The sequence below is a fragment of the Rana temporaria genome, chromosome 4 (genome assembly GCF_905171775.1).
Source record: "Rana temporaria chromosome 4, aRanTem1.1, whole genome shotgun sequence".
Classification (NCBI taxonomy): Eukaryota; Metazoa; Chordata; class Amphibia; order Anura; family Ranidae; genus Rana; species Rana temporaria.
Window position 1 is genome coordinate 11064944 of NC_053492.1, and position 22237 is coordinate 11087180.

The window sequence follows — 22237 nt, forward strand, 5'->3', positions numbered from 1 at the left end:
GTGTTATGAGTTCACAATATACTGCAAAAGAGCAATTTGTTTTACAGAGTAGTAAGAAGAGCCAGCAAATGGAGCATGATGCATTTTGTGGGTCTCCAAATATCCAACTACCTCAGGTTCTGTGAAACACTTTGAAGGACCTAGGTGGTATTCTCTTCATAAAAAAAGGGAAAGAGCGTAATTGTTACACAAATTGTTAGTCCTTTGCAGGGCTTTTTTTCAGGGGGAACTTGGGGGAACTCAGTTCCACCACCTCTGGCTCGGACCCTTTGGTGCCTACTCACCACAATCACTTGTAAACACAGAAGTCTGGTTTCCGTGTTTACAAGTGACAGCTCTGCACTATGTGTGTAACCCCCTGAACTCTGCACTCTGTGTGTAACCCCCTGAACTCTGCACTCTGTGTGTAATGGAATCCTGGTATTTAATGCCCCTTTAAGACCCTTCTACTGTTTGTGAAATCTGAACGGGGTCGTGGTTGAGTTGCACCTATTTTCTGAGAAAAAAAGCTCCTGGTCCTTTGTCTGTTTGCTGTATACAACCACCTTTGGTTATGAAATAGATTAACATGCCACTAATGGGTCCATCCAGGTAGAACTAAGCAACCACACAACTTAACTCGTCACCCTGTGCGTAATGCATTATTGAAACCTGCACCTTGTGCATAATGTGCTCCTGAACCCTGCACCCTTGGCATAATGTGCTCTTAAACCATGTGCATAATGTGCTCCTGAACCCTGTGCATAATGCACTCCTGAGCCCTGCGCATAATGCACTCCTGAGCCCTGTGCATAATGCGCTCCTGAGCCCTGCACCTTGTGCGTTATGCACCCCTGGAGCCTGTGCGTAGTACAATCCTGTGCATAATGCACCCCTGAACCCTGCCACTTCTGGGGTTTTAACAATTCCTCTTTAAGACCCTCCCACAGCAATTTGGCAACATCCACCACACATTGCACACATAATGTGTCACATTGCCACTCTCCTCTGCCATTGGGACTAAATTGTTCACCAATGCAATGCTCGAGTGGTATGATGATGGCTCCCGGTCTTGTGCTTTCCTAACACCAGGAGTTGCCATCATACCACTCAAGTATATAATTGGCGGACCCCACACAGCTTGTAGTAAGAGAAACATCTGTATACCCCTTTGTTGTGTGGTCCTCTTTCCTTTGGGTGGCTATTCCAATATTTAAACCTGTATAACGTGGGCCTTTAGTGGGGATCCTCTACCAGGGATCTCCAAACTACGGCCCTCCAGCTGTTGCAGAACTACACATCCCATGAGGCATTGAAAAACATTCACAGACATGACTAGGCATGAAGGGAATTGTAGTTCCTGAACAACTGGAGCGCCATAATTTGAAGACCCTGTCTAGGCATTCCTTGCATGTTTTCCCATTCTTTGTGGACGGAGACATGCCCAGTGGAGAGACCGATAATATATGGACTGCTATTATTTGGGTTGCACCGATTCCGATACTAGTATCGGTATCGATGCCGAACAAACAAACACAGACCCCTATAAAATAGCCAATGTTGGAGGGGTCTGTGAGCTTTTTTTTCCTTCAAAACAGAATCCGGTAGTGAAATGTCATTTGCTTTGTAAATGTGAGCGCTGCTGAAGCACTTTCTATAAATCACAGAACTGTCCCTTCACAGACAGGATTAGGACAACCCCCAGGCATGATATTTAAAGGAATTGGAGATTTTTAATGTTATATTTTAAGCATACAAAAAAATCACTGCTCCTAAAAGTGGTAGTAAACCACTGAAAAAATAAAAAACTGCAAGACAATAGCACAATTTGCTAGTAAGTGTAACGGGATGGCCCGTGGGACCCAGAGGCTCTTGCAGGGTGTGGGGTACTCCTGTTTCAGCTTCACCGATGACTCTTGTGTCTAAAGTCATCCTATGTCCACTAGGGGCATAGGATGACTGAGGAATGATATCTTGGATTACATGAGATGGGGCAGTAATGTAATCCACAATATATTCAAGAATGTCTGGAAGAACTAGTTACAGGTTGTTGATTCTGAACCCAACAGGTCAATAGAAGAGTGACTCATTCATGTGGGAACACAGACTGTTAAGGGGGTAATTAAGTCTGCTACTGTAATGTAAACTAACCTTAGTCTGGCTTCCAAAGACCTTTCATTGTGTGATGCTAATTAACACTGTATTGTGTGAATTTCTATTGATGATAAATGTGTATTGTATAGCAGGTGAGAAGAGCCGGAGTCATGATGTCTGACTTGTCAGCTGTAGCTAATTAGCTTATGTGGATTGTGTCAGACCGGGTGCCAGAAAGTCTACCCAAGATGTGTATTGGAGGCTCGTTAGGAAGCATTGTATAATGTTGCGGGTGGAGTTGAGTCATTGTTCATATTTGGTTGCTGACTGTATATAAAGAGCCTGTGTTTACCATTAAAGGATCTATCCGTTTTGAACCAGAGAACAGAGCTGTGTCTCGTTTCTGGAGAATCCATATGGGCCGTGTTTGTCTACTGGATTGTGGAGTGTCGATAAGCTGTCGTGGGTTGGTGGAATGGAATATCGTAAACGGCGTTAACCCTTGATCGTTACAATTGGTGGCAGCGGTGGGATGATTCCCATCGCCAGAAGAACAGCTACAAGAGGACACAGGACAATGAAGGTACAGTAGGAACGGCTAAAGCTCTCTACCCTCAAGGACTTACTGGAGAACCGTGACAGACTGGCCAGCAACCGTAAGAAGAGGGACATGATCACAGAACTAGTCCAAATGGATGGAGCTGAAAGACCCAACTTAACGGAAAGGCCCAGCGTAACAGACAGGACACCCGAAGAGGCAAGTTTTGATCGAGCTGTTAAACTAAGACTGGCACACTATGGTCCTAACCCTCCATCGGAGATCATAGACGAGTTATAGCTGCTGTGGACGCAAATTGGCTACGGCAAAGACGTTCTGCAGGAGCAGAAGTCACAGCAGCACCAACTGAAAGGAAAAAGATACATTTTGCTGCTTTTAAGAATTTCATTAAAACTGAAGGGGAGATTGATGGGTACCTTGCTGATTTTGAACGGCAATGTGCCCTACACCGGGTGCCCACAGAGGAATGGGTTACTATTTTGTCTGGGAAATTGTCCGGCCGGGCCAGTGAAGCGTTCAGGGCCATCCCAGACGAGGATATTATGAACTATGGACTGGTAAAAGAAGCACTTTTGGCCACGTATGCCGTCACACCAGAGGCAGTTCCGAGAGACGAGCAAGCAGACTGGAGACTCATATACCGAGTGGGCATGCCGCCTACACCGTAGTGCATCTCACTGGGTCGATGGATGCCAAGCAGAATCCGGGGAAGAGGTGCTGCAGGTGTTCCTGCTGGAGCACTTCTTTGACAAACTGTCCCTGGAAGTCAGAGAGTGGGTCCGGGACCGAAAACCCTTCTTGTCTGAAGCAGCTCGCAAACTATACAGACGCCCGCAAACTGGATAACTCTGTGGTCAAGATAACAGCTCGGGTGGATTATTGATCAGCGGCACCCCCGCCGGCTTTTGCCTACAAACCCCAGTCGGACCGTCCTACAGCACCACCTCCAGCGGCCACTTATCCTCAGCAGCCTAGGTTCAACTCCCAGGGCTACTCACAACTCATCAAGTGTTTTGGGTGTAAACAGCTAGGACACAAAAAGCTAGACTGTCCATTGAATTCACCCAGGCAGTCACAGTCAGGGAGACAGCCAGAAAGGGGGAACCCCCACACATCCATGCCTGCGGCCCACTGCGTTGAGAAGGAAGAACATTGGGGCGTCCTGCACGAGGCAGATCCAATAAGAGCAGCTAACCAGGACAACAGGCAGCAACATAGGCAGACTGTCTGGGTCAATGGAAAGGTAGCCAATGGGCTACGTGATACTGGCGCCACCATGACCCTGCTACAGAAGAACCTCATCCCAGAGAGCCAGCACACCAGAGACACTGTAGCCGTAGGAGTAGCGGGAGGCACCGTCTTCCGGCTACCCGTTGTTCACCTGGATTGGGGGGTTGGTTCGGGACACGTGAATGTGGGGGTGATGAAGGATTTGCCAGCGGATGTACTACTGGGGAATGATTTGGCCCCCCTTGTTTCTGCTTACGCCCCGATGTGCCCCGCTGAAGCCAACTCAGTGACTACCTGTGCCCAGACCTGTGCTGCCGGAACCAACCCTCTTGCTGCTGAGACCCAGGTAAGACTATCTTTCCCGACATGTACCTTAGATCAGGCACAATATCACAGTCTAAAATGGGAATGTGACAAGTTGGCCAGTGAGAAATCGGAGATGCAACGACACTACGTCATGTATTATGAGATGTCCCGTGGCTTGAACATTGAAATGCACAAACAGGCGTAAATTGTCAAAAGGTTAAATGGGATTTGCATCCAGGTCGTGCCTTATCTCTCCCAAGAGCATCAGCAACAAGTTTTGGGAGCCATTGAGAGAGCAAAGCAAGTGACTGTTCCAGAACTGAATTCCATTATTCACCTTCACCATCAGCTACCGACCTGGTAAGCAAAATGGCAATGCTGATGGGTTGTCCAGGCATTGGAGGAATGGAACTATGGACTAACTTCGGAGTCAACCCGTCAGGGGTCACCTCCTGTGTTAGTCTCCTGCCGAAAGGGAAAACATTTAACGGGAAGGCCCGTGGGACCCAGAGGCTCTTGCAGGGTGTGGGGCAGTGGCGGCTGGTGCTCAAAATTTTTGGGGGGGCGCAAATGAAAAAAAAGAAAAAAATGGTAGCCTCACTGTGCCTATCAAACGCAGCCGCTGTGCCATCAATTGTCACCACTGTGCCATGCCATTAAACGCAGTCACTGTGCCATCAATTGTCACCACTATGCCATGCCATTAAACGCAGCCGCTGTGCCATCAATTGTCACCACTGTGCCATGCTATTAAATGCAGCCGCTGTGCCATTAATTGTCACCACTGTGCCATGCCATCAAACGCAGCCACTGTGCTAATTGTCACCACTGTGCCTATTGTTGCCACTGTGCTGTGCCCTTTAATTGTCGCCTCTGTGCCCATTGTTGTCACTGTGCTGTGCCCTTTGTCGCCTCTGTGCCCATTGTTGTCACTGTGCTGTGCCCTTTGTCGCCTCTGTGCCCATTGTTGTCACTGTGCTGTCTGTGCCCTTTTATTGATGCCACTGTGCCCTTTGCCGCTCTCTGTCCCCTTTGCCGCTCTCTGTGCCCATTGTCGTCCCTTTCCCTGTAAAATGAACTTACCTGAAGCTTCCATGTCCTCCCTTGATGTCTTGTCCCGCTTGGTGACGCTTCAGCCAATCAGGTTCCTGATAACCAGAATCCAGGAACCTGATTGGCTGAAACGGCCGTCAGTCTTTTTCAAGGAACGCAGGGGGCCTCGTTCCGAGAATAGACATCCGAGAGCCGGAGGGCTGTACTTGGAAAGCCTATGAGAGCCGCTGGCTTTGATAGGCAGTTCCGCTCAGCCAACCAGCTGCCGTTATTCAGGTAACCGGCGCCCTTATGTCCGGTTATCTGAATAGACCAGGCAGCTGGCAACCAACAATAACATACATCCGTGCAATTATGCACGAATGTATGTTATTTGCAAGAGGGGGTGGCGCTGCAGCGCCCTCTATATAGACGGCCGCCGGAACTGCGGTTAAAATGTAAAAATGACATTTTAGCCGAATAAAAGTTCTTAAAGGGCCCGTTTTTTTTTGTGACTGCGGGAGGGGGGGCGGCGCCCGTGCGTCCCTATGGACGGGCCGTCACTGGTGTGGGGTACTCCTGTTTCAGCTTCACCGATGACTCTTGTATCTAAAGTCATCCTATGTCCACTAGACTGAGAAATGATATATTGGACTACATGAGATGGGGCAGTAATGTAATCCACAATATATTCAAGAATGTCTGGAAGAACTAATTACAGGTTGTTGATTCTGAACCCAACAGGTCAATAGAAGAGTGACTCATTCATGTGGGAACACAGACTGTTAAGAGGGTAATTAAGTCTGCTACTGTCATGTAAACTAACCTTAGTCTGGCTTCTAAAGACCTTTCATTGTGTGATGCTAATTAACACTGTATTGTGTGAATTTATGTTGATGATAAATGTGTATTGTATAGCAGGTGAGAAGAGCCGGAGTCATGATGTCTGACTTGTCAGCTGTAGCTAATTAGCTCATGTGGATTGTGTCAGACCGGGTGCCAGAAAGTCTACCCAAGATGTGTATTGGAGGCTCGTTAGGAAGCATTGTATAATGTTGTGGGTGGAGTCGAGTCATTGTTCATATTTGGTTGCTGACTGTATATAAAGAGCCTGAGTTTACCATTAAAGGATCTATCCGTTTTGAACCAGAGAACAGAGCTGTGTCTCGTTTCTAGGGAATCCATATGGGCCGTGTTCGTCTGCTGGATTGTGGAGTGTCGATAAGCTGTCGTGGGTTGGTGGAATGGAATATTGTAAACAGCGTTAACCCCTGACCGTTACAGTAAGCATCGCATACTAGCACATTATGAAATACTTACCTTAGAACGAAGCTCCCGCATTGCGCCCGGTACCTGCTGAGGGAGCTGTCATGTTCCCTTGGCGTTTCTTTTGGGATCGCTGGCTCTGGCGCTGTGAGTGGCCGTATGCGCGCGGGAACACTTTCTTCCGGCAGAATACGGTGGGTCAATATCTCATTAACCTTGCAGGTTTAGGAGATATTATTTTTACCTACAGGTATGGTAAGCCTCATTATAGGCTTACCTGTAGGTAAAAATCACCAAGCACTTTACCGTTTGAAAAATGTTTTTACATTGGTACATTTACCTTAAGGCAGTGCAGATAAAATACATCACAGTGACTATGGAGGAAGAGGACGGACATGACGGGGTTACTGAGTGTAAATAGAAAATAAGATCTTATTACCTCCTCTGCTGCCACTTCCAACAACGTCTCCTATCTACTTCCTCCCGACTTACCTCTCACCTGGAACTTCCTGTCTTCCATAGAGACTTCCTGTCTGGGTAGAAGGGATATCACCAAAATCACCATCTTGTGACGCTCAGAGAAACTGCAGTCCCAAGAAAGTTTTCAAAGTGTGAACATGGCCTTGTCATTCCTGCCAAATTGCAATGCTGCAGGACAGTCCTGGGATTTCAGCTACTCCCCCATCGTGTCCTCATCCTGCTGGTTCCAGGACTGGGAATTTAAAGCGGATGTTCCGCCGTTTTTTTTTTTTTTTAAAGCCAGTGGCTACAAATACAGCAGCTGTCCAGCGCGCCCCCGCGATGTCAGCAGCTGAGGCTGAGCAATCGTTCGGTCCTCGGCTGCTTCCGCCGCCATCCTCTGTGCCCAATTCCCTACTGCGCATGCGCAAGGATCGCGCCGTCACTGGTCCCCGCTCTCTCCTGGGAACAGTGTTTCCCAGAAGACAGCGGGGGGGGGGACGGACGTGACAGGCTGGATTCCCCATGGGGATCCGAACCCGGAAGTGGTGCAAATATCTGTCTCAGACAGGTATATGCACCCCCCTCCCCCCTAAAAGGTGCCAAATGTGACACCGGAGGGATCCAAAAAGCGGATGTTCACTTTTTGTGTGAACCTCCGCTTTAAAGATACCTGCCTCCTGCCAATTCCAATTTGGGGATTGGTTAGGGCTCCTCAGAATACCCCAGGCAGCTCCACATCCCCTCTCCTTCTCTCTTTCCAGAACCTTCTAGAGAGCTCTGGAAAGAAGAGGGAGGTCTTGGTGATGCTGCCTGTGAGTCACCCAGCTTCTACCCTGAGCCACTTCCAGGCCTAAATTTACCTACACTAACTAGTATATGCAGGAGAGCGGTGTGGAGTGTATGGAGGTGACTAGTATGTGCAGGAGAGGAGTGCAGAGCGTATGGAGGTGAGTAGTATGTACAGAAGAGGCGTGTGGAGTGTATGAAGGTGGGTAGTATGTGCATTAAAGGAGTGGAGTGTATGGAGGTGGGTAGCATGGGCAGGTGAGGAATGCAAAGTGTACAGTGGTGGGTAGTATGTGCAGGATTGTGTCAGTTTTTTTGGGGGGACCAGTGGATTTTTTTATTTTTATTAATTTTTACAATTTATTTTTAACTATTTTTTTACAATTTATTTTTGTACTATTTTTCACAGTGCTTTTGGGAAAGGGGCAGTGGTTGTGTCAGTAGTAGTTGTCAGTATGGCAGTGGTCAGTGTCAGTATGTCAGTGGTCAGTGTCAGTAGGGCAGTGGTCAGTGTACGGTATAAGTGGGGCAGTGTACGGTATAAGTGGGGCAGTAGACGTGTCAGTGGTCAGTAGTTGGTGTCAGTGGGGCAGTGGAAGGTGTCAGTAGAGCAGTGGTCGGTGTCAGTGGAGCAGTGGATGTTGTCAGTGGAGCAATGGATGTTGTCAGTGGTCGGTGTCAGTGGAGCAGTGGATGTTGTCAGTGGAGTAGTGGACGTTGTCAGTGGAGCAGTGGAAAGTTGTCAGTGGAGCAATGGATGTTGTCAGTGGAGCAGTGGACGGTGTCAGTAGGGCAGTGGGCGTTGTCGGTGAAGTAGTGGTCGGTGTCAGCAGGGCAGTGGTCGGTGTCAGTAGGGCAGTGGTCGGCATCAGTGGTCTTGGGGCTCTGCGCAGTACAGGGGGGACATTATCCGCCGGGGGGACCTTCATTGGCAGAACCTTGCCTGCGGGCGATGAGGAGGGGTGGAGGAGGAAGACACAGCGGGGGATGTGGACACACGGAGGAAGGCAAGGGGGGTGGAGGAGAACACGGGCGCCGGAGGAGGTTGGAAGACATGGGGGACAGTCAGTCCCATGGAGACAGCTTTAAGCACCAATCTCCCTGCATGGCTTTTCAGGTGAAAGCCGCAGAAGGGAGAGAAGCAGATGATGAAAAGCCATGCAGGGAGATTGGTGCTCACAGCTGTCTCCTGCTGCACCAATCATCCCCGACTGTCACTGGACATCCATGTGTGTACAGAAGTGCCAGGAGGCCGTGAGCGCGCTCTGCTTTTACCCAGAATGCGCTCTGCCTCTCCTGTGCACGCTTTGGCCAAGGGGAGTGTAGAGGTGGGCGGGGAGTCTGCTGGCATCATGACCCCACCCACTGAGTGACGATAACAGACCTGCCCACTGAATCCGGAGTTTTTGGGGGCTCCAAACAGCTAAAAGGGAGACATTTGACAAGTAAGGATACATGCAGGGGACATGTATATCCTTATAGTTCAGCACAATGGCAGTAGTTTATTGATGAGAGTGGGTTTACATCCACTTTAAGGCATCTCCAAAAACTGTTATTTGAAGGAATTATGCATTTTTAATATTTCACTTTAAGCATTAATAATAGAGCTGCTCCTAAAGAAATTTAATTTCTGTATTGGTACATATAGTTACATATTTAAGGTTGAAAAAAGACACAGTTCATCCAGTTCCACTGATGTGTTATTTCTATTTCCTAACAATTCCTATAGCCTTGGATATTCTGCTTCCTAAGGATGACATCTAAAGTTATTAACACTCTCAGCTAGTATCACTTCCTGGAGGACGGCGTTCCACATTTCACTGCTCTAACAGAAAAGAACCCTTTTCTCAATCTAAGGTTGAACCTCCTTTCTTCCAACTTCAAAATCGTGGCCACATGTCAACAGTTTATTACAGTTAATGTAGTCACCTTTGATATTATACACTATGGCCCGGATTCACGTAGCACTTACGCCGACGTATCTAGAGATACGCCGCGTAAGTGCACATATGCGCCGTCGTATCTATGCACCTGACTCTGAAAGCAAGATACGCCTGAAAATAGGCTTCATCCGACCGACGTAAGTTTCCTACGCCGTCGTATCATGGGTGCATTTTTACGCTGGCCGCAAGGGGCGCTCCCATTGATTTATGATTTGAATATGCAAATGAGTGAGATACGCCGCGCCCGGCGCATTAATATACGTGGTTTACGTAAGTCGTACGTCCGGCGTAAAGTTAAGCCTCATAAAGCAGGTGTAAGTCAGCAGCATCAATGCAAATGGCTGCACCAGGGAACACAGCCGTAGTTTTTTACGTTGTTTACGTAGTACGTGAATAGGGCTAGTCATAGGTTACGTTCAAGTCATAGGCAGTGATTCGACGTAACTTAGGCAGTTGTTTCGACGTGATTCTGAGCATGCGCACTGGGAAGCGTCCATGGGACGCCGTTCATTATTCGTATCTTGATGGCGCTCGGCCCATCATTTACATGGGGTCACGCCTTAGCATGGCTCACGCCCACTGCCAATTATGACGAGTTACGCCGAGGGAACCCAGCGTAGATTAGGGAGCAAGTGCTTTGTGAATACTGTGCTCGCCGCTCTGAGCTACGTCGGCATAGCGTATATTCGATACGCTACGTTGGCAGAACTATGCGCCAAGGTATGTGAATCCGGGCCAAAATTACCAAATGTATTGGGACACCTGTCTTTACACGCACATGAACTTTAATGGCATCCCAGTATTAGTACGTAGAGTTCAATATTGAGTTGGCCCACCGTTTGCCGCTATAACAACTTCAACTCTTCTGGGAAGGCTGTCCACAAGGTTTAGGAGTGTGTCTATGGGAATGTTTGACCATTCTTCAAGAAGCGCATTTGTAAGGTCAAGCTCTGATGTTGGACGAAAAGGCCTGGCTTGCAGTTTTCACCCTAATTCATCCCAAAGGTGTTCTATCGGTTAGGTTGAGGTCAGGATTCTGTGCAGGCCAGTCATGTTCCTCCACCCCAGACTCAATCATCCATGTCTTTATGAACCTTGCTTTGTGCACTGGTGCGCAGTCATGTTGGAACAGGAAGGGGCCATCCCCAAACTGTTCCCACAAAGTTAGGAGCATGATATAGTCCAAAATGTCTTGGTATGTTGAAGCCTTAAGAGTTCCCTTCACTGGAACCAAGGGGCCAAGCCCAACCCCTGAAAAACAACCCAACATCATAATCCCCCCTCCACCAAATGATTTGGACCAGTGCACAAAGCAAGGTCCATAAAGAGCGAGTTTGGGGTGGAGGAACTTGACTGGCCTACACAGAGTCCTGACCTCAACCCGATAGAACACCTTTGGTGTCTCAATATGTTTGCTAATATAGTGAATTTGTAGATTGTAAGCAAATCCCTCCTAACCCTCTTGTATTGAATTGTATTGTTACTGTACTGTCTTTTTTTTATATTTAAAAGTGTTGTGCCAACTGTTAGTGCCATATAAATCCTGTATAATAATATGTCCTCTAAAGCACCTCTTCTCCAGATTGAAAACCTTTAATTTATGTAATCGATCCTCATTGCTAAGCTCTTCCAGGAATCATCAGCAAACACCTACAGTAATTAAATTTTTTATGCCAACTTCTAGATCATTAAAAAAAAAAAAAACGAAGCAGCACTGGCTCCAAGACAGAACCCTGGTCCCCATCATTCAGAATACGAGTCATTATCACCACTCTGGACCCATTTATGTAACCAGATTCCACCCCCCTCCCGCAAAAACCACCACACTTACACGCACTCTAAATTGGGTTAACATGCACGCACTTTGACCACGCGGTCTCTTAAAAGAGAGGCGAAGGACTAACGGGGCTGGTTGAGCGGGCTAGATCCTCTCACTCCCTTATAGGGAGTCCCTCTGCCCCGTTGGGCTTCAAAGCCGAGCAGGTAGGGCGGGCTGTGTGGGAGGACCTCACACACCCGCCATTGCCACCCGGGGCATGGAGAAAGGTGGCAGATTGCCTCTGGGGGAGGCCTGCCTACTCCCAAATCCTGCAGTCCGGCTCCTCTCTCGAGTACACGCACAAAATACACTTTAAAAGAAAAAAAAAAAATATAGATAAATTATGTCCAGTGGACTTCCTTCATACTAGTTCTCACTTCTTTCCTCACAGAACGATAACAGGTTGGTATGGCAAGAATGGCCTTTCATAAATCCATGCTGGTTGATTATGATATCTTTATTACAGACAATTTTTTGTTAGAGTCCTTTACCATTCCTTCAAATACTTTACATGCTATTGATGTTAGGCTGACTGGTCTGTAGTTTCTTGGTATACATCTCGATATTTCCCACAGCAGTGCCCAGCTCCCTAAGCATTTTGACAACCTCTTGCCTTATAGCTTTTACAACGGCCTCAATAGATTTGGAAGATTCTACTTATATTGACTTCAGTGGGGTTTGAATTAACATTTAGAAACTGAACTCAGGAATGTTCAACTCATTCCTACACCCCACTGTGAGATCTATGATGTAAAACAAGGTCTGATTTCCATGTATAACATTTTCCACACTCAGGGCAAGAATATGGTTTCTCTCCAGTATGAGATCTCTGATGTCTAACAAGTTTTGATTTCCACGAAAAACATTTCCCACACTCAGGGCAGGAATATGGCTTCTCGACTGTGTGAATCTTCTGATGGCAGTAAAGAGAGGAAAACCGTGAAAAACTTTTCATACACTCAGGGCAAGAATACAGCTTCTCTCCTGTGTGAGTTCTCTGGTGTGTAACAAGGTCCGATTTCTGTGAAAAGCATTTGCTGCACTCAGGGCATGAATACGGCTTCTCTCCTGTGTGAGATTTCTGATGTCGAACCAGAATTGATTTCTGTGAAAAACATTTCCCGCACTCAGGGCAGGAATACGGCTTCTCCCCCGTGTGAGATCTCTGATGTCTAACAAGCTGTGATTTATCTATAAAACATTTCCCACACTCAGAGCAGGAATACGGCTTTTCCCCCGTGTGCATTCTCTGATGTTTAACTAGGTCTGACGTCTGTGAAAAACATTTGCCACACTCCGGGCAGAAATACGGCTTCTCCGCTGTGTGAGATCTCTGATGTATAACAAGGCCCGATTTGTGCAAAAAACACTTCCCGCACTCAGGGCAGGAAAATGGCTTTTCCCCTGTGTGAGATCTCTGATGTGTAATAAGTTGCGATTTCTCTATAAAACATTTCCCACATTCTGGGCAGGAATTTGGCTTCTCCCCTGAGTGCAATCTCTGATGTCTAAAAAGGTCTGATTTCTGTGAAAAACATTTCCCACACTCATGGCAGGAATACGGCTTCTCCCCTGTGTGGGATCTGTGATGTCTAACAAGTTGTGATTTATCTGTAAAACATTTCCCACACTCAGAGCAGGAATTTTGCTTCTTGCCCTTGTGAGATCTGTAGTGTATGACAAGTTCTGATTTATGAAGGAAACATTTCCCACACTCAGAACAGGAATGCCGCTTGTCACCTGGGTGAGATCTCTGATGTACAGTAAGACTTAATTCAGAGCTAAAACTTCCCCCACATTCAGGACAGGAAAATTTCTCCTCCCCCTGAATTCCGGCACCATCCCTCACAGTATGAGGTCGCTCAGAGTCAGAGGAATTTGATGGTCTATCCACATTGTGAAGTCCACCAGCTGAGCTCATTGTCTTTTCTCCTGCACAATCCCTTGTGATGTCCTCCTCTTCCATTTTATAACCTGGAGATAAAGTTAGACAATCCTTTGACGGTTTCTCGATGGTGTGTCCTGGAAAAATATAAAAACATGATCAATAGATACAAGAATGTTAGTTCACTTAAATCAAGGTTCCATCTGGATCAGGTAAGTTTGAGTGAGCAGATGTTCTCTGTCGATGTTCCAACCAGAATGAACACCTCCCACTTCAGTCAGACAGCCTTTAGTCCTCCTCCCAGATCACTTTTAGATCACATATAAGCAGCCAAAAACAACCACAAGCCTAGGCACTGGCTCAAGGGACCTCCGATAATCAAAAGGTTCAAAGTTTAGACTTGCAGACACTTTAGCATAGAATAAGTGACCATAGGCCTAGGCTTCTGGTGACACACAGCACTGGAGGATGTTTGGAGAAATATTTTTCACTGAAAAGATCTGTTTCCGTTTTTAAGTTCCTCCTTAATTTTCATTCCCACAAAACTGTAAATACAAATTTATGGTGACCTTCAGCTACAAGTCGAAGAAGACTTGTATTTACAGTTTTGTGGGAATGAAAATTAAAAAATGTGTGTGTTTTTACTTTCCTTTTATTTGTGAATGATCAGGGGTACTATGTATCCCTTATCCATTCATGTATGGGGAAGGATATCTTGGATCCCTTTATTTTAAAGATGGCTTCCAGATTCTGATAAGCCGCTAACCAAAAGACCCCCAACATCTATCAGGCCAAGGTTGTGGGGAAGAGGCCCTTGTCCTCCTTAATATGCGGCAAAGGTGCTTTGCCAGGTACCCCCTTGGGGGCATGTTGAGGGCATGTGGTCTGGTATGGCTCAGGAGGGGGTCCTCCTTTTCCGTCCTGCCAGGCTGAATGCTCAAATGATGGTCTGTTATAGCTTTAGAGGGTCTTCAAACTTTTTTATTTCTTGTTTTTTTTTGCATGTGATTCCCTCTTCCCAAACCTTAAGGGTCTGGTATGAATTTTGGGAAGACCCCACAGCTTTATCTTGATTGTTTGGTTGTTTATTTTTCACTATCCTTGTCCCTTTGTTTACATTCACCTGTCAGTGGGCAATACATGGCTGACCACTGAATGGGCCAGGATATGTCAATAGTTGTTGGAACACTGGCTCCAAAACAATCACATTTAGCACCAGTAGTAATAACGTTAGTAAATGTTTCACTTCCGGCTTCAACCAAAGGTTTGGCTCAGATGAACACCCATTTAGTTTGGCCTTTTGCCCAACTTCCTGAACAAGCAACCTCTGCGACTTTAGCCCTGTTTATGTAGATTCTGGGGTTCATCTGGCAGTATTAGTTTGCGTTTTTCTCCTTGTTACAATAGCCCTGATATAATAACATATTCCCAAAATTCATACCAGACCCTTAAGGTTTGGGAAGAGGGAATCACATGCAAAAAAACAAAAACAACAATAAATAAAAAAGTTTGAAGACCCTCTAAAAGCTATAACAGACCATCATTTGAGCATTCAGCCTGGCAGGACAGAAAAGGAGGACCCCCTCCTGAGCCATACCAGACCACATGCGCTCAACATGCCCCCAGGGGGGTACCTGGCAAAGCACCTTTGCAGCATACTAAGGAGGACAAGGGCCTCTTCCCCACAACCTTAGCCTGATAGATGTTGGGGGTCTTTTGGTTAGGGGCTTATCAGAATCTGGAAGCCATCTTTTTTTTTTTTAACAGAAAGAGGTTTTTATTAACAAAACAGCATTACAAGATATGCATTATTCGACAATCAGATTTGCATAGAAACAATGACAGTCAGAAACAAGTGATTTCAGCATTTGCAGATCATAAACAAAGGCAATCCAAAAAGGAAAAGGGAAAATAATACAAGTATAATAAGCAACGAGATGCTAGTCCATAGCCCTCCCTCCCCAGTCCCCCCCGACCGTAAGCCACCAGGCGCAGACCAACCGGAGTACTCCTCGGAGTGCACACGGGCAAAAGACCGTCGCCCCCGCACCAAGTCCCTAGATAACCCCCAAACCGTGTAAGGACCCCAGCAGCCGATCGAAGTGGGCATCGCCCCGAGAGAGAGGGGGGGCAAAGGCCCCCATTCCGGGCGGGGGGGGAATCCATCTTAGTCCCCCACCCCCCCGGCCCCCCATCCCGGTGCATCCACCCAGGCCGACCAGACCTTATCGTACTTAGCAGGGCACTGCCTACTCTCATACGTGAGTTTGTAAAGGGGCAGAGCCGAGTCCACCACCTTCCTCCAGGATCCAAGGGTGGGAGGTCCTACCGACTTCCACCGTAGCAATATCTCCCTCCTAGCATAGAACAGTGAGAACGTAATACATAGCTTAGTGTACCTGTCTCCCTCGACCTCACCCAAATGACTCAGAAGGAGCACCAAGGGGTCCAACGGCACTCTGGTCCCTCCTATGTCGCTAAGCCTCTCTGCTACCCCCGCCCAATACGGCCGAAGCTTCGGGCAGTCCCACACCATGTGCCAGAATGTCCCCACCTCGACCCCACACCTGGGACAGTTCGGATCAAGATGCGGGTATATGTTCGCCATTCTATGAGGGGTGAAGTAGGCCCTATGTAGGAACTTGAGCTGGAGGAACCTGTCCTTAGCTGCTATCATGGATGGGATGTATGTGGAGACACATTCCTCCCATTCCTCCTCCCCCAAAGCTGGAATGTCCCCCCTCCATTTATCCATTAACCGGGTGAGTTTAACATCGTGGGCCACCGTAAGGTACATGTACAGAGTGGAAAGGGGCTTCCCCATTGCGCTCGATGTCAACAGTCGCTCAATTGAGTCGGGTTCCAGGGTCAGTGCGTCCGGGAATTGGGCCCTCATCGCATGTCTCAGCTGAAAGTATTTAAACTCGAGGGAGCCTGGAAGCCATCTTTAAAATAAAGGGATCCAAGATATCCTTCCCCATACATGAATGGATAAGGGATACATAGTACCCCTGATCATTCACAAATAAAAGGAAAGTAAAAACACACACATTTTTTAGTCTTTTATAAAATAAAATGTGCTACAATGAATACTCATCATCAATCATGCCATTCAGCAATGCCAATACAAAATAAATCATGATGACTGACCCTCTCTGAGCACCAAAAAAAAAACATGTTGACTGCGCACCACGAATGACAGCTCCCTAGCTGAATATAGCCAAAAGGCCAAGGGCATCACGTTGACATGATCATTTTGGGTCAATGATGTCACTTAGGATCTTCTATGTAATAAATTACATCACCCAAGAGATCCCACCTTTTTGTTTTCATTCAGCTGCAGTGCTGGGAGCTATCATTTGCAGCAAGTGAGCGGCGGGATTCGACATGTGGTTGTGTCTTTTTTGGCGTTGGGTCGACAGGTATCATTCATCACAATTGACGTGATCTGCATCGCTGGATGACATGATTGATGATCGTGATCGTTCTACATCATGGGACATTACTTTAATAAAGGACTTGTCAAAATGTAAGTCTGCATGTTAATTTACTTAACATTAAAGTGGTTGTAAACCCTAATGCCGTGTACACACGACCGTTTTTTGGGTTGTAAAAAATTACGTTTTTTTTTGTCATTAAAAACGATTGTGTGTGGGCTCCAGAGCATTTTTCACGATGTAAAAAATGGGCATTAAAAATTTCGAACATGCTCTAATTTTTCACGTCGTTTTTAACGTTGTGGTTTTTTACATCGTAAAAAGTGGTCGTGTGTGGGCTTTAACGACGTGAAAAAAACGTGCATGCTCAGAAGCAAGTTATGAGACGGGAGCGCTCGTTCTGGTAAAACTAGCGTTGGTAATGGAGTAAGCACATTCATCACGCTGTAACAGACTGAAATGCGCGAATCCTCTTTTACTAACACAAAATCAGAAAAAGCAGCCCAAAGGGTGGCGCCATTTGCATGGAACTTCCCCTTTATAGTGCCGTCGTACGTGTTGTACGTCACCGCACTTCGCTAGAGCATTTTTTTTTCATGATCGTGTGTAGGCAAGGCCTTTTAATGATTGGGTTGAAAAAAACATAGTTTTTTCTAGACCCTTAAAAACGTAATTTTTTACAACCCGAAAAACAGTCGTGTGTACGCAGCATTACAGACCACTTTTACCTACAGGTAAGCCTAGATTAAGGCTTACCTATAGGTGCAACACATATCTCCTAAACCTACATGGTTTAGGAGATATTTGCAAAAAAGAAAGGCTGCAATGTCTACGGCACATGCACCGTAGACAACACCGCAGGCGCACTGAGCGTGCCGTTTCTAATGGCGATCGTGCCGTGACTACTGGCTCCCGCGCGCATGCCAGTCACAGCGCCGGAGCTGCGATACTCTGAAGTCACTCCAGGAGAGATGGCGGCGATGGAGGAGAGGAACGAGGACCGCTGTGGGGGCTTCGAGCTCAGGTCATTCATAATGAGCTAGTATGCTATGCATACTAGCTTATTATGCCTTTGTCTTGCAGGGTGTTTTATTTTTTTCCAGAGGGTTTACTTCCTCTTTAACCACTTCCATACCAGGTACTTACGCACCTTCCCGCCCAAGCCAATTTTCAGCTTTCAGCACTGTCGCACTTTGAATGGCAATTGCGCGGTCATGCTACACTGTACCCAAACAAAATTGATGTCCTTTTTTCCCCACAAATAGAGCTTTCTTTTGGTGGTATTTGATCACCTCTGCGATTTTTTTTTTTTGCGCAACAACTAAAAAAAGGCTGAAAATTTGGAAAAAAAATTACGTTTTTATTTTTTTCTGTTAATTTTTTTGTAAATAAGTTTTCTCTTTCAATTGCGGGCACTGATATGGCGGCACTAATGGGCACCGATGAGATGGCACTGATGGACATCGATGAGGTAGTACTGACGGGCACAGATGAGGTGGCACTGATTGGCGGCGCTGGTATGCAACACTGATGGGCACACATAGGCGGCACTGATGGGCACACATAGGCGGCACTGATGGGCACACATAGGCGGCACTGATGGGCACACATAGGCGGCACTGATGGGCACACATAGGCGGCACTGATGGGCACACATAGGCGGCACTGATGGGCACTCATGGGCGGCACTGGGCACTCATAGGCGGCACAGATGGGCACTCATGGGCGGCACTGATGGATACTTATGGGTGGCACAGATGGGCACTGCTAGGTGGGCACTGGGCATGGATGGGCACTGTGGGGTGGCACTGATGGACACTGGGGTGGCGCTGATGGACACTGGGGTGGCGCTGATGGACACTGGGGTGGCAGCACTGATTGTTGCCAGTCAGTGCCCATTTGTGGGCACTGACTGGCATCTTTTTTTTTTTTTTTTAGACTTTTTTTTTTTTTTTGCCCACCCTGGTGCTCCAGGGTGGGCATCCCTGGTGGTCCAGTGTGGCGATCCGAGGGGGGGCTGCGCTGATAAACAATCAGCGCGAACCCCCCCTGTCAGGAGAGCCGCCGATCGGCTATCCTCTACTCGCGTCTTTCAGACGCGAGTGAGGAAGAGCCATCAACGGCTCTTCCTGTTTACATCGTGATCAGCCGTGGTTGGACACGGCTGATCACGTGGTAAAGAGTATCCGCCGGAGGCTCTTTACCGAGATCGGAGATGCAGGGTGTCAGACTGACACCCCGCATCACCGATCGCCGCGATGCGCGCCCCCACGGGCGCGCGCGGCATGAAATCCTGCAGGACGTTCTAGAACGTCCTGTCAGGATTTCATAACCACTTCCCGGACGTAAATCGGCCATAGGCCGGGCGGGAAGTGGTTAAGGGTACTCATAAGAGGAGCAATTATTCTGGGCCTACTTTCCACACAACCCTGGCCTAGTGTGTGTGTGGGAGTCTGCAGGTGGGGGCTTATTGAAATCTGGAAGCCCCTTGAACAATAAGGGGGCCCCATGTGTCAGTCTACCTACATGTGAATGAATATGGGGTTCACAGTACATCTACTCATTCATCAAAAACAATGTAAAGCGTAAATAAAATACAAGGCCTTTATTCCAAAAAATAAAAAGGAAGTTCCCTGATGTACATCCCTTGTCAGTCACGTCATTCAGTGGAACCCCAAAATCTACATAAATTATTTATAAATAAATACATTGTGTCTGCAGCACAGAGAAGGGGGGGTTTTAACTGAGAGAAAATAAGGAATAATGAGTAGGATGGTATCAGTGATTATCAACCTATTATTGGCTGATATCACTCATCTCCCTCCCTACTCTGGACCAATCAGTGTGCAGTAACAGAGCAGAGGTAACAGAAGAATATATTCTGGCTCACCTGTGCTGATCTCTGTAGGGGTGTCCTCCTCTTTCAATGTCCTCGTCATTCCAGCCTCCTCCGTATATTGCTGATCATCCCTCACATACGTCTCTTCTACTTCACCCTCAACTTTCACCTTCCTCAGATCTTCACCCTAAACCAACAGAATGAAAGAAAAGAACATATGTAACATAGAAGTATTTATGATGTGAGATCACATAGTAAACAAAGGGGGGGTATAGCCTCATATAAAAATAAATAATATAGATAGAAATGTACCATCATCCCAGTTATGGTAGAAAAGAGGGGAGAGTGGGAACAAGGGAATAGTAGCTGAAGCTAAACCCGACATTACCCACTTCTTTTCTTTCTCCTCTCCTTTTCTCTTTCTTTCCCCCTCCTCCCCACTCTCCTCCCTTGTTTCCTCCTCCCCCCCCTCTCCTTTTTCCCTTCCCTACCTTGCCAGGATATGGTGCTTTGGGGTCTTACATGTATAGCTTTATTGGCATGACTAAACATATACATTCTTCCTTACATCTAGAATTCCACGATTTATTATCCCCCTGTTCGCCGCGGGGGGAACCCCCCTGAGCCGTTCGGTTCCGTGCACTTACAATTGACCAAGCCTATATTACTTATTATGTTAATCTGTACTTTTCTTGCTGATGTTTATTACATGTTTTTTACTGTACTATTTATTGTATAGATTGGCTGTCCTGACGAAGCGGCATCCCCGCGAAACTAGACGACCTTGACCAATCATGGATTTGTACAATTGTTTTGTTTTGCAATTTTATATTTCAATAAATCTTTTATATTTATGTTTATTGTATTTTATGAGTACCGAGATAGTCCCCCCAAACCAATTGAGTGGGTAATGTCGGGTTTAGCTTCAGCTACTATTCCCTTGTTCCCACTCTCCCCTCTTTTCGTGAGATCACATAGAAAATATTGTAGAGTCCACACATCGTCTCCACATGTCAGAGCGTTCAATCACTTTATGTTCCCGACCCTCAACTCCACCTACCTGATGATGGTGGGGGATGGTGTGATCTTCCTGTGTGGAATCCCGGGAATACAGAGGACAGGGACATCTCTCTGGTGGGTTCCCATAGCTGGATGACTCCACCATGGTGTCCTGGTACAGATCTTTGTGTCCTTTTACAGAATCCGACTCCTCCAGAAGCCAATTCCCATCATCCTCTTGCGTTATCTCTTTTTTAACATCAACTTTAGAATCTCTCAGGTTTCCACTCTAATAATAGAATAAAAATGATATAAACTGTAACACAACAGATATTGAACAGCTCCTGACACACACAATGATACAGTCACCATCCAGACACATCCCTTGTCTGTTACTGGATAATGTCCCAGAATTCCCGGCACCGCTCACCTCTCCTGTCAGCAGCCCCATCATCTTCTTGGTGACTTCTAGAATCTTCTCCATGTTGTGTCTCTCAGGTTTTAGGGAGTCACATGGAGGCACTGTGATGGTCATATGATCACCAGACTTCACAAGAGGAAATCTCTGTATTGGGGAACCAATAGGAATATCATGTTAGAATCCCAGAATCCTCTTCACCTCTCCGGTCAGGTCTGTGTTTTATTAAAGTGGTTGTAAACCCACTGTGACAACTTACACCTACAGGTAAGCCTAGATTAAGGCTTACCTGTAGGTGCAACAAATATCTCCTTAAAGTGGAGGTTCACCCGGAAATTACAATTTTTAACATTAGATTGAGGCTCATTTTGTCTAGGGGAATCGGCTAGTTTTTTTTAAATCGAAGCCGTACTTACCGTTTTAGAGATAGATCTTCTCCCTGGCTTCCGGGTATGGGCTGCGGGACTGGGCTTCCTATTTGATTGACAGGCTTCCGATGGTCGCATACATCGCGTCACGATTTTCCGAAAGTAGCCGAACGTCGGTGTGCAGGCGCCGTATAGAGCCGCACCGACGTTCGGCTTCTTTCGGCTACTCGTGACGCGATAGATGCAACCGTCGGAAGCCTGTCAATCAAGAAGGATCGCCCAGTCCCAAAGACCATACCCGGAAGCGGCGGAGAAGATCGCTCTCTAAAACGGTAAGTACTGCTTCATTTTTAAAAAAAACTACCCGATTCCCCTAGACAAAATGAGCATTAATCTAATCTTAATTTTTTTTTTTAGGGTGAACTCTCGTTTTAACCTACACGGTTAAGGAGATATTTGCAGAAAACACTGCACTGATTTATATGGCGCATGCGCGCCGTATACAACGGCGCAGGCGCACTGAGCGTCGCGGCATAATAAATGGGATCATGCCGGTCCCCGTGCGCATGCGCGAGAGTGACGTCATCGCCGCTCCGGCCAATCACAGCGCCGGAGCGGCGATACAAGGAAAAAGCTCAGAGGGGACATGGCGGCGGCAGCGGAGGGGAACGAGGAGCACTTCAGGGGCTTTGATTTCAGGTAGGTGCAACATAATGAGCTAGTATGCTATGCATACTAGCTCATTATGCCTTTCTCTTGCAGGTGGGCTTTTTTCTGGATTATTTTAAGAGGGTTTACTTCCTCTTTAATAGAGA

The 22237-nt window shown here is 46.9% G+C and overlaps 1 protein-coding gene across 1 annotated transcript in view; it reads right to left on the reverse strand.

Moving 5' to 3' along the window:
* LOC120935514 (zinc finger protein 432-like) overlaps positions 1-22237 on the reverse strand; it is a 66327-nt gene that overhangs the window by 4229 nt on the left and 39861 nt on the right. The window contains exons 3-4 of the mRNA XM_040347564.1: positions 12205-13498; positions 9077-9137 (exon numbers count right to left, since the gene is read on the reverse strand). Of these exons, the coding sequence (XP_040203498.1) occupies positions 9077-9137; positions 12205-13498 (1355 nt within the window). The remainder of the gene's footprint in view (positions 1-9076; positions 9138-12204; positions 13499-22237) is intronic.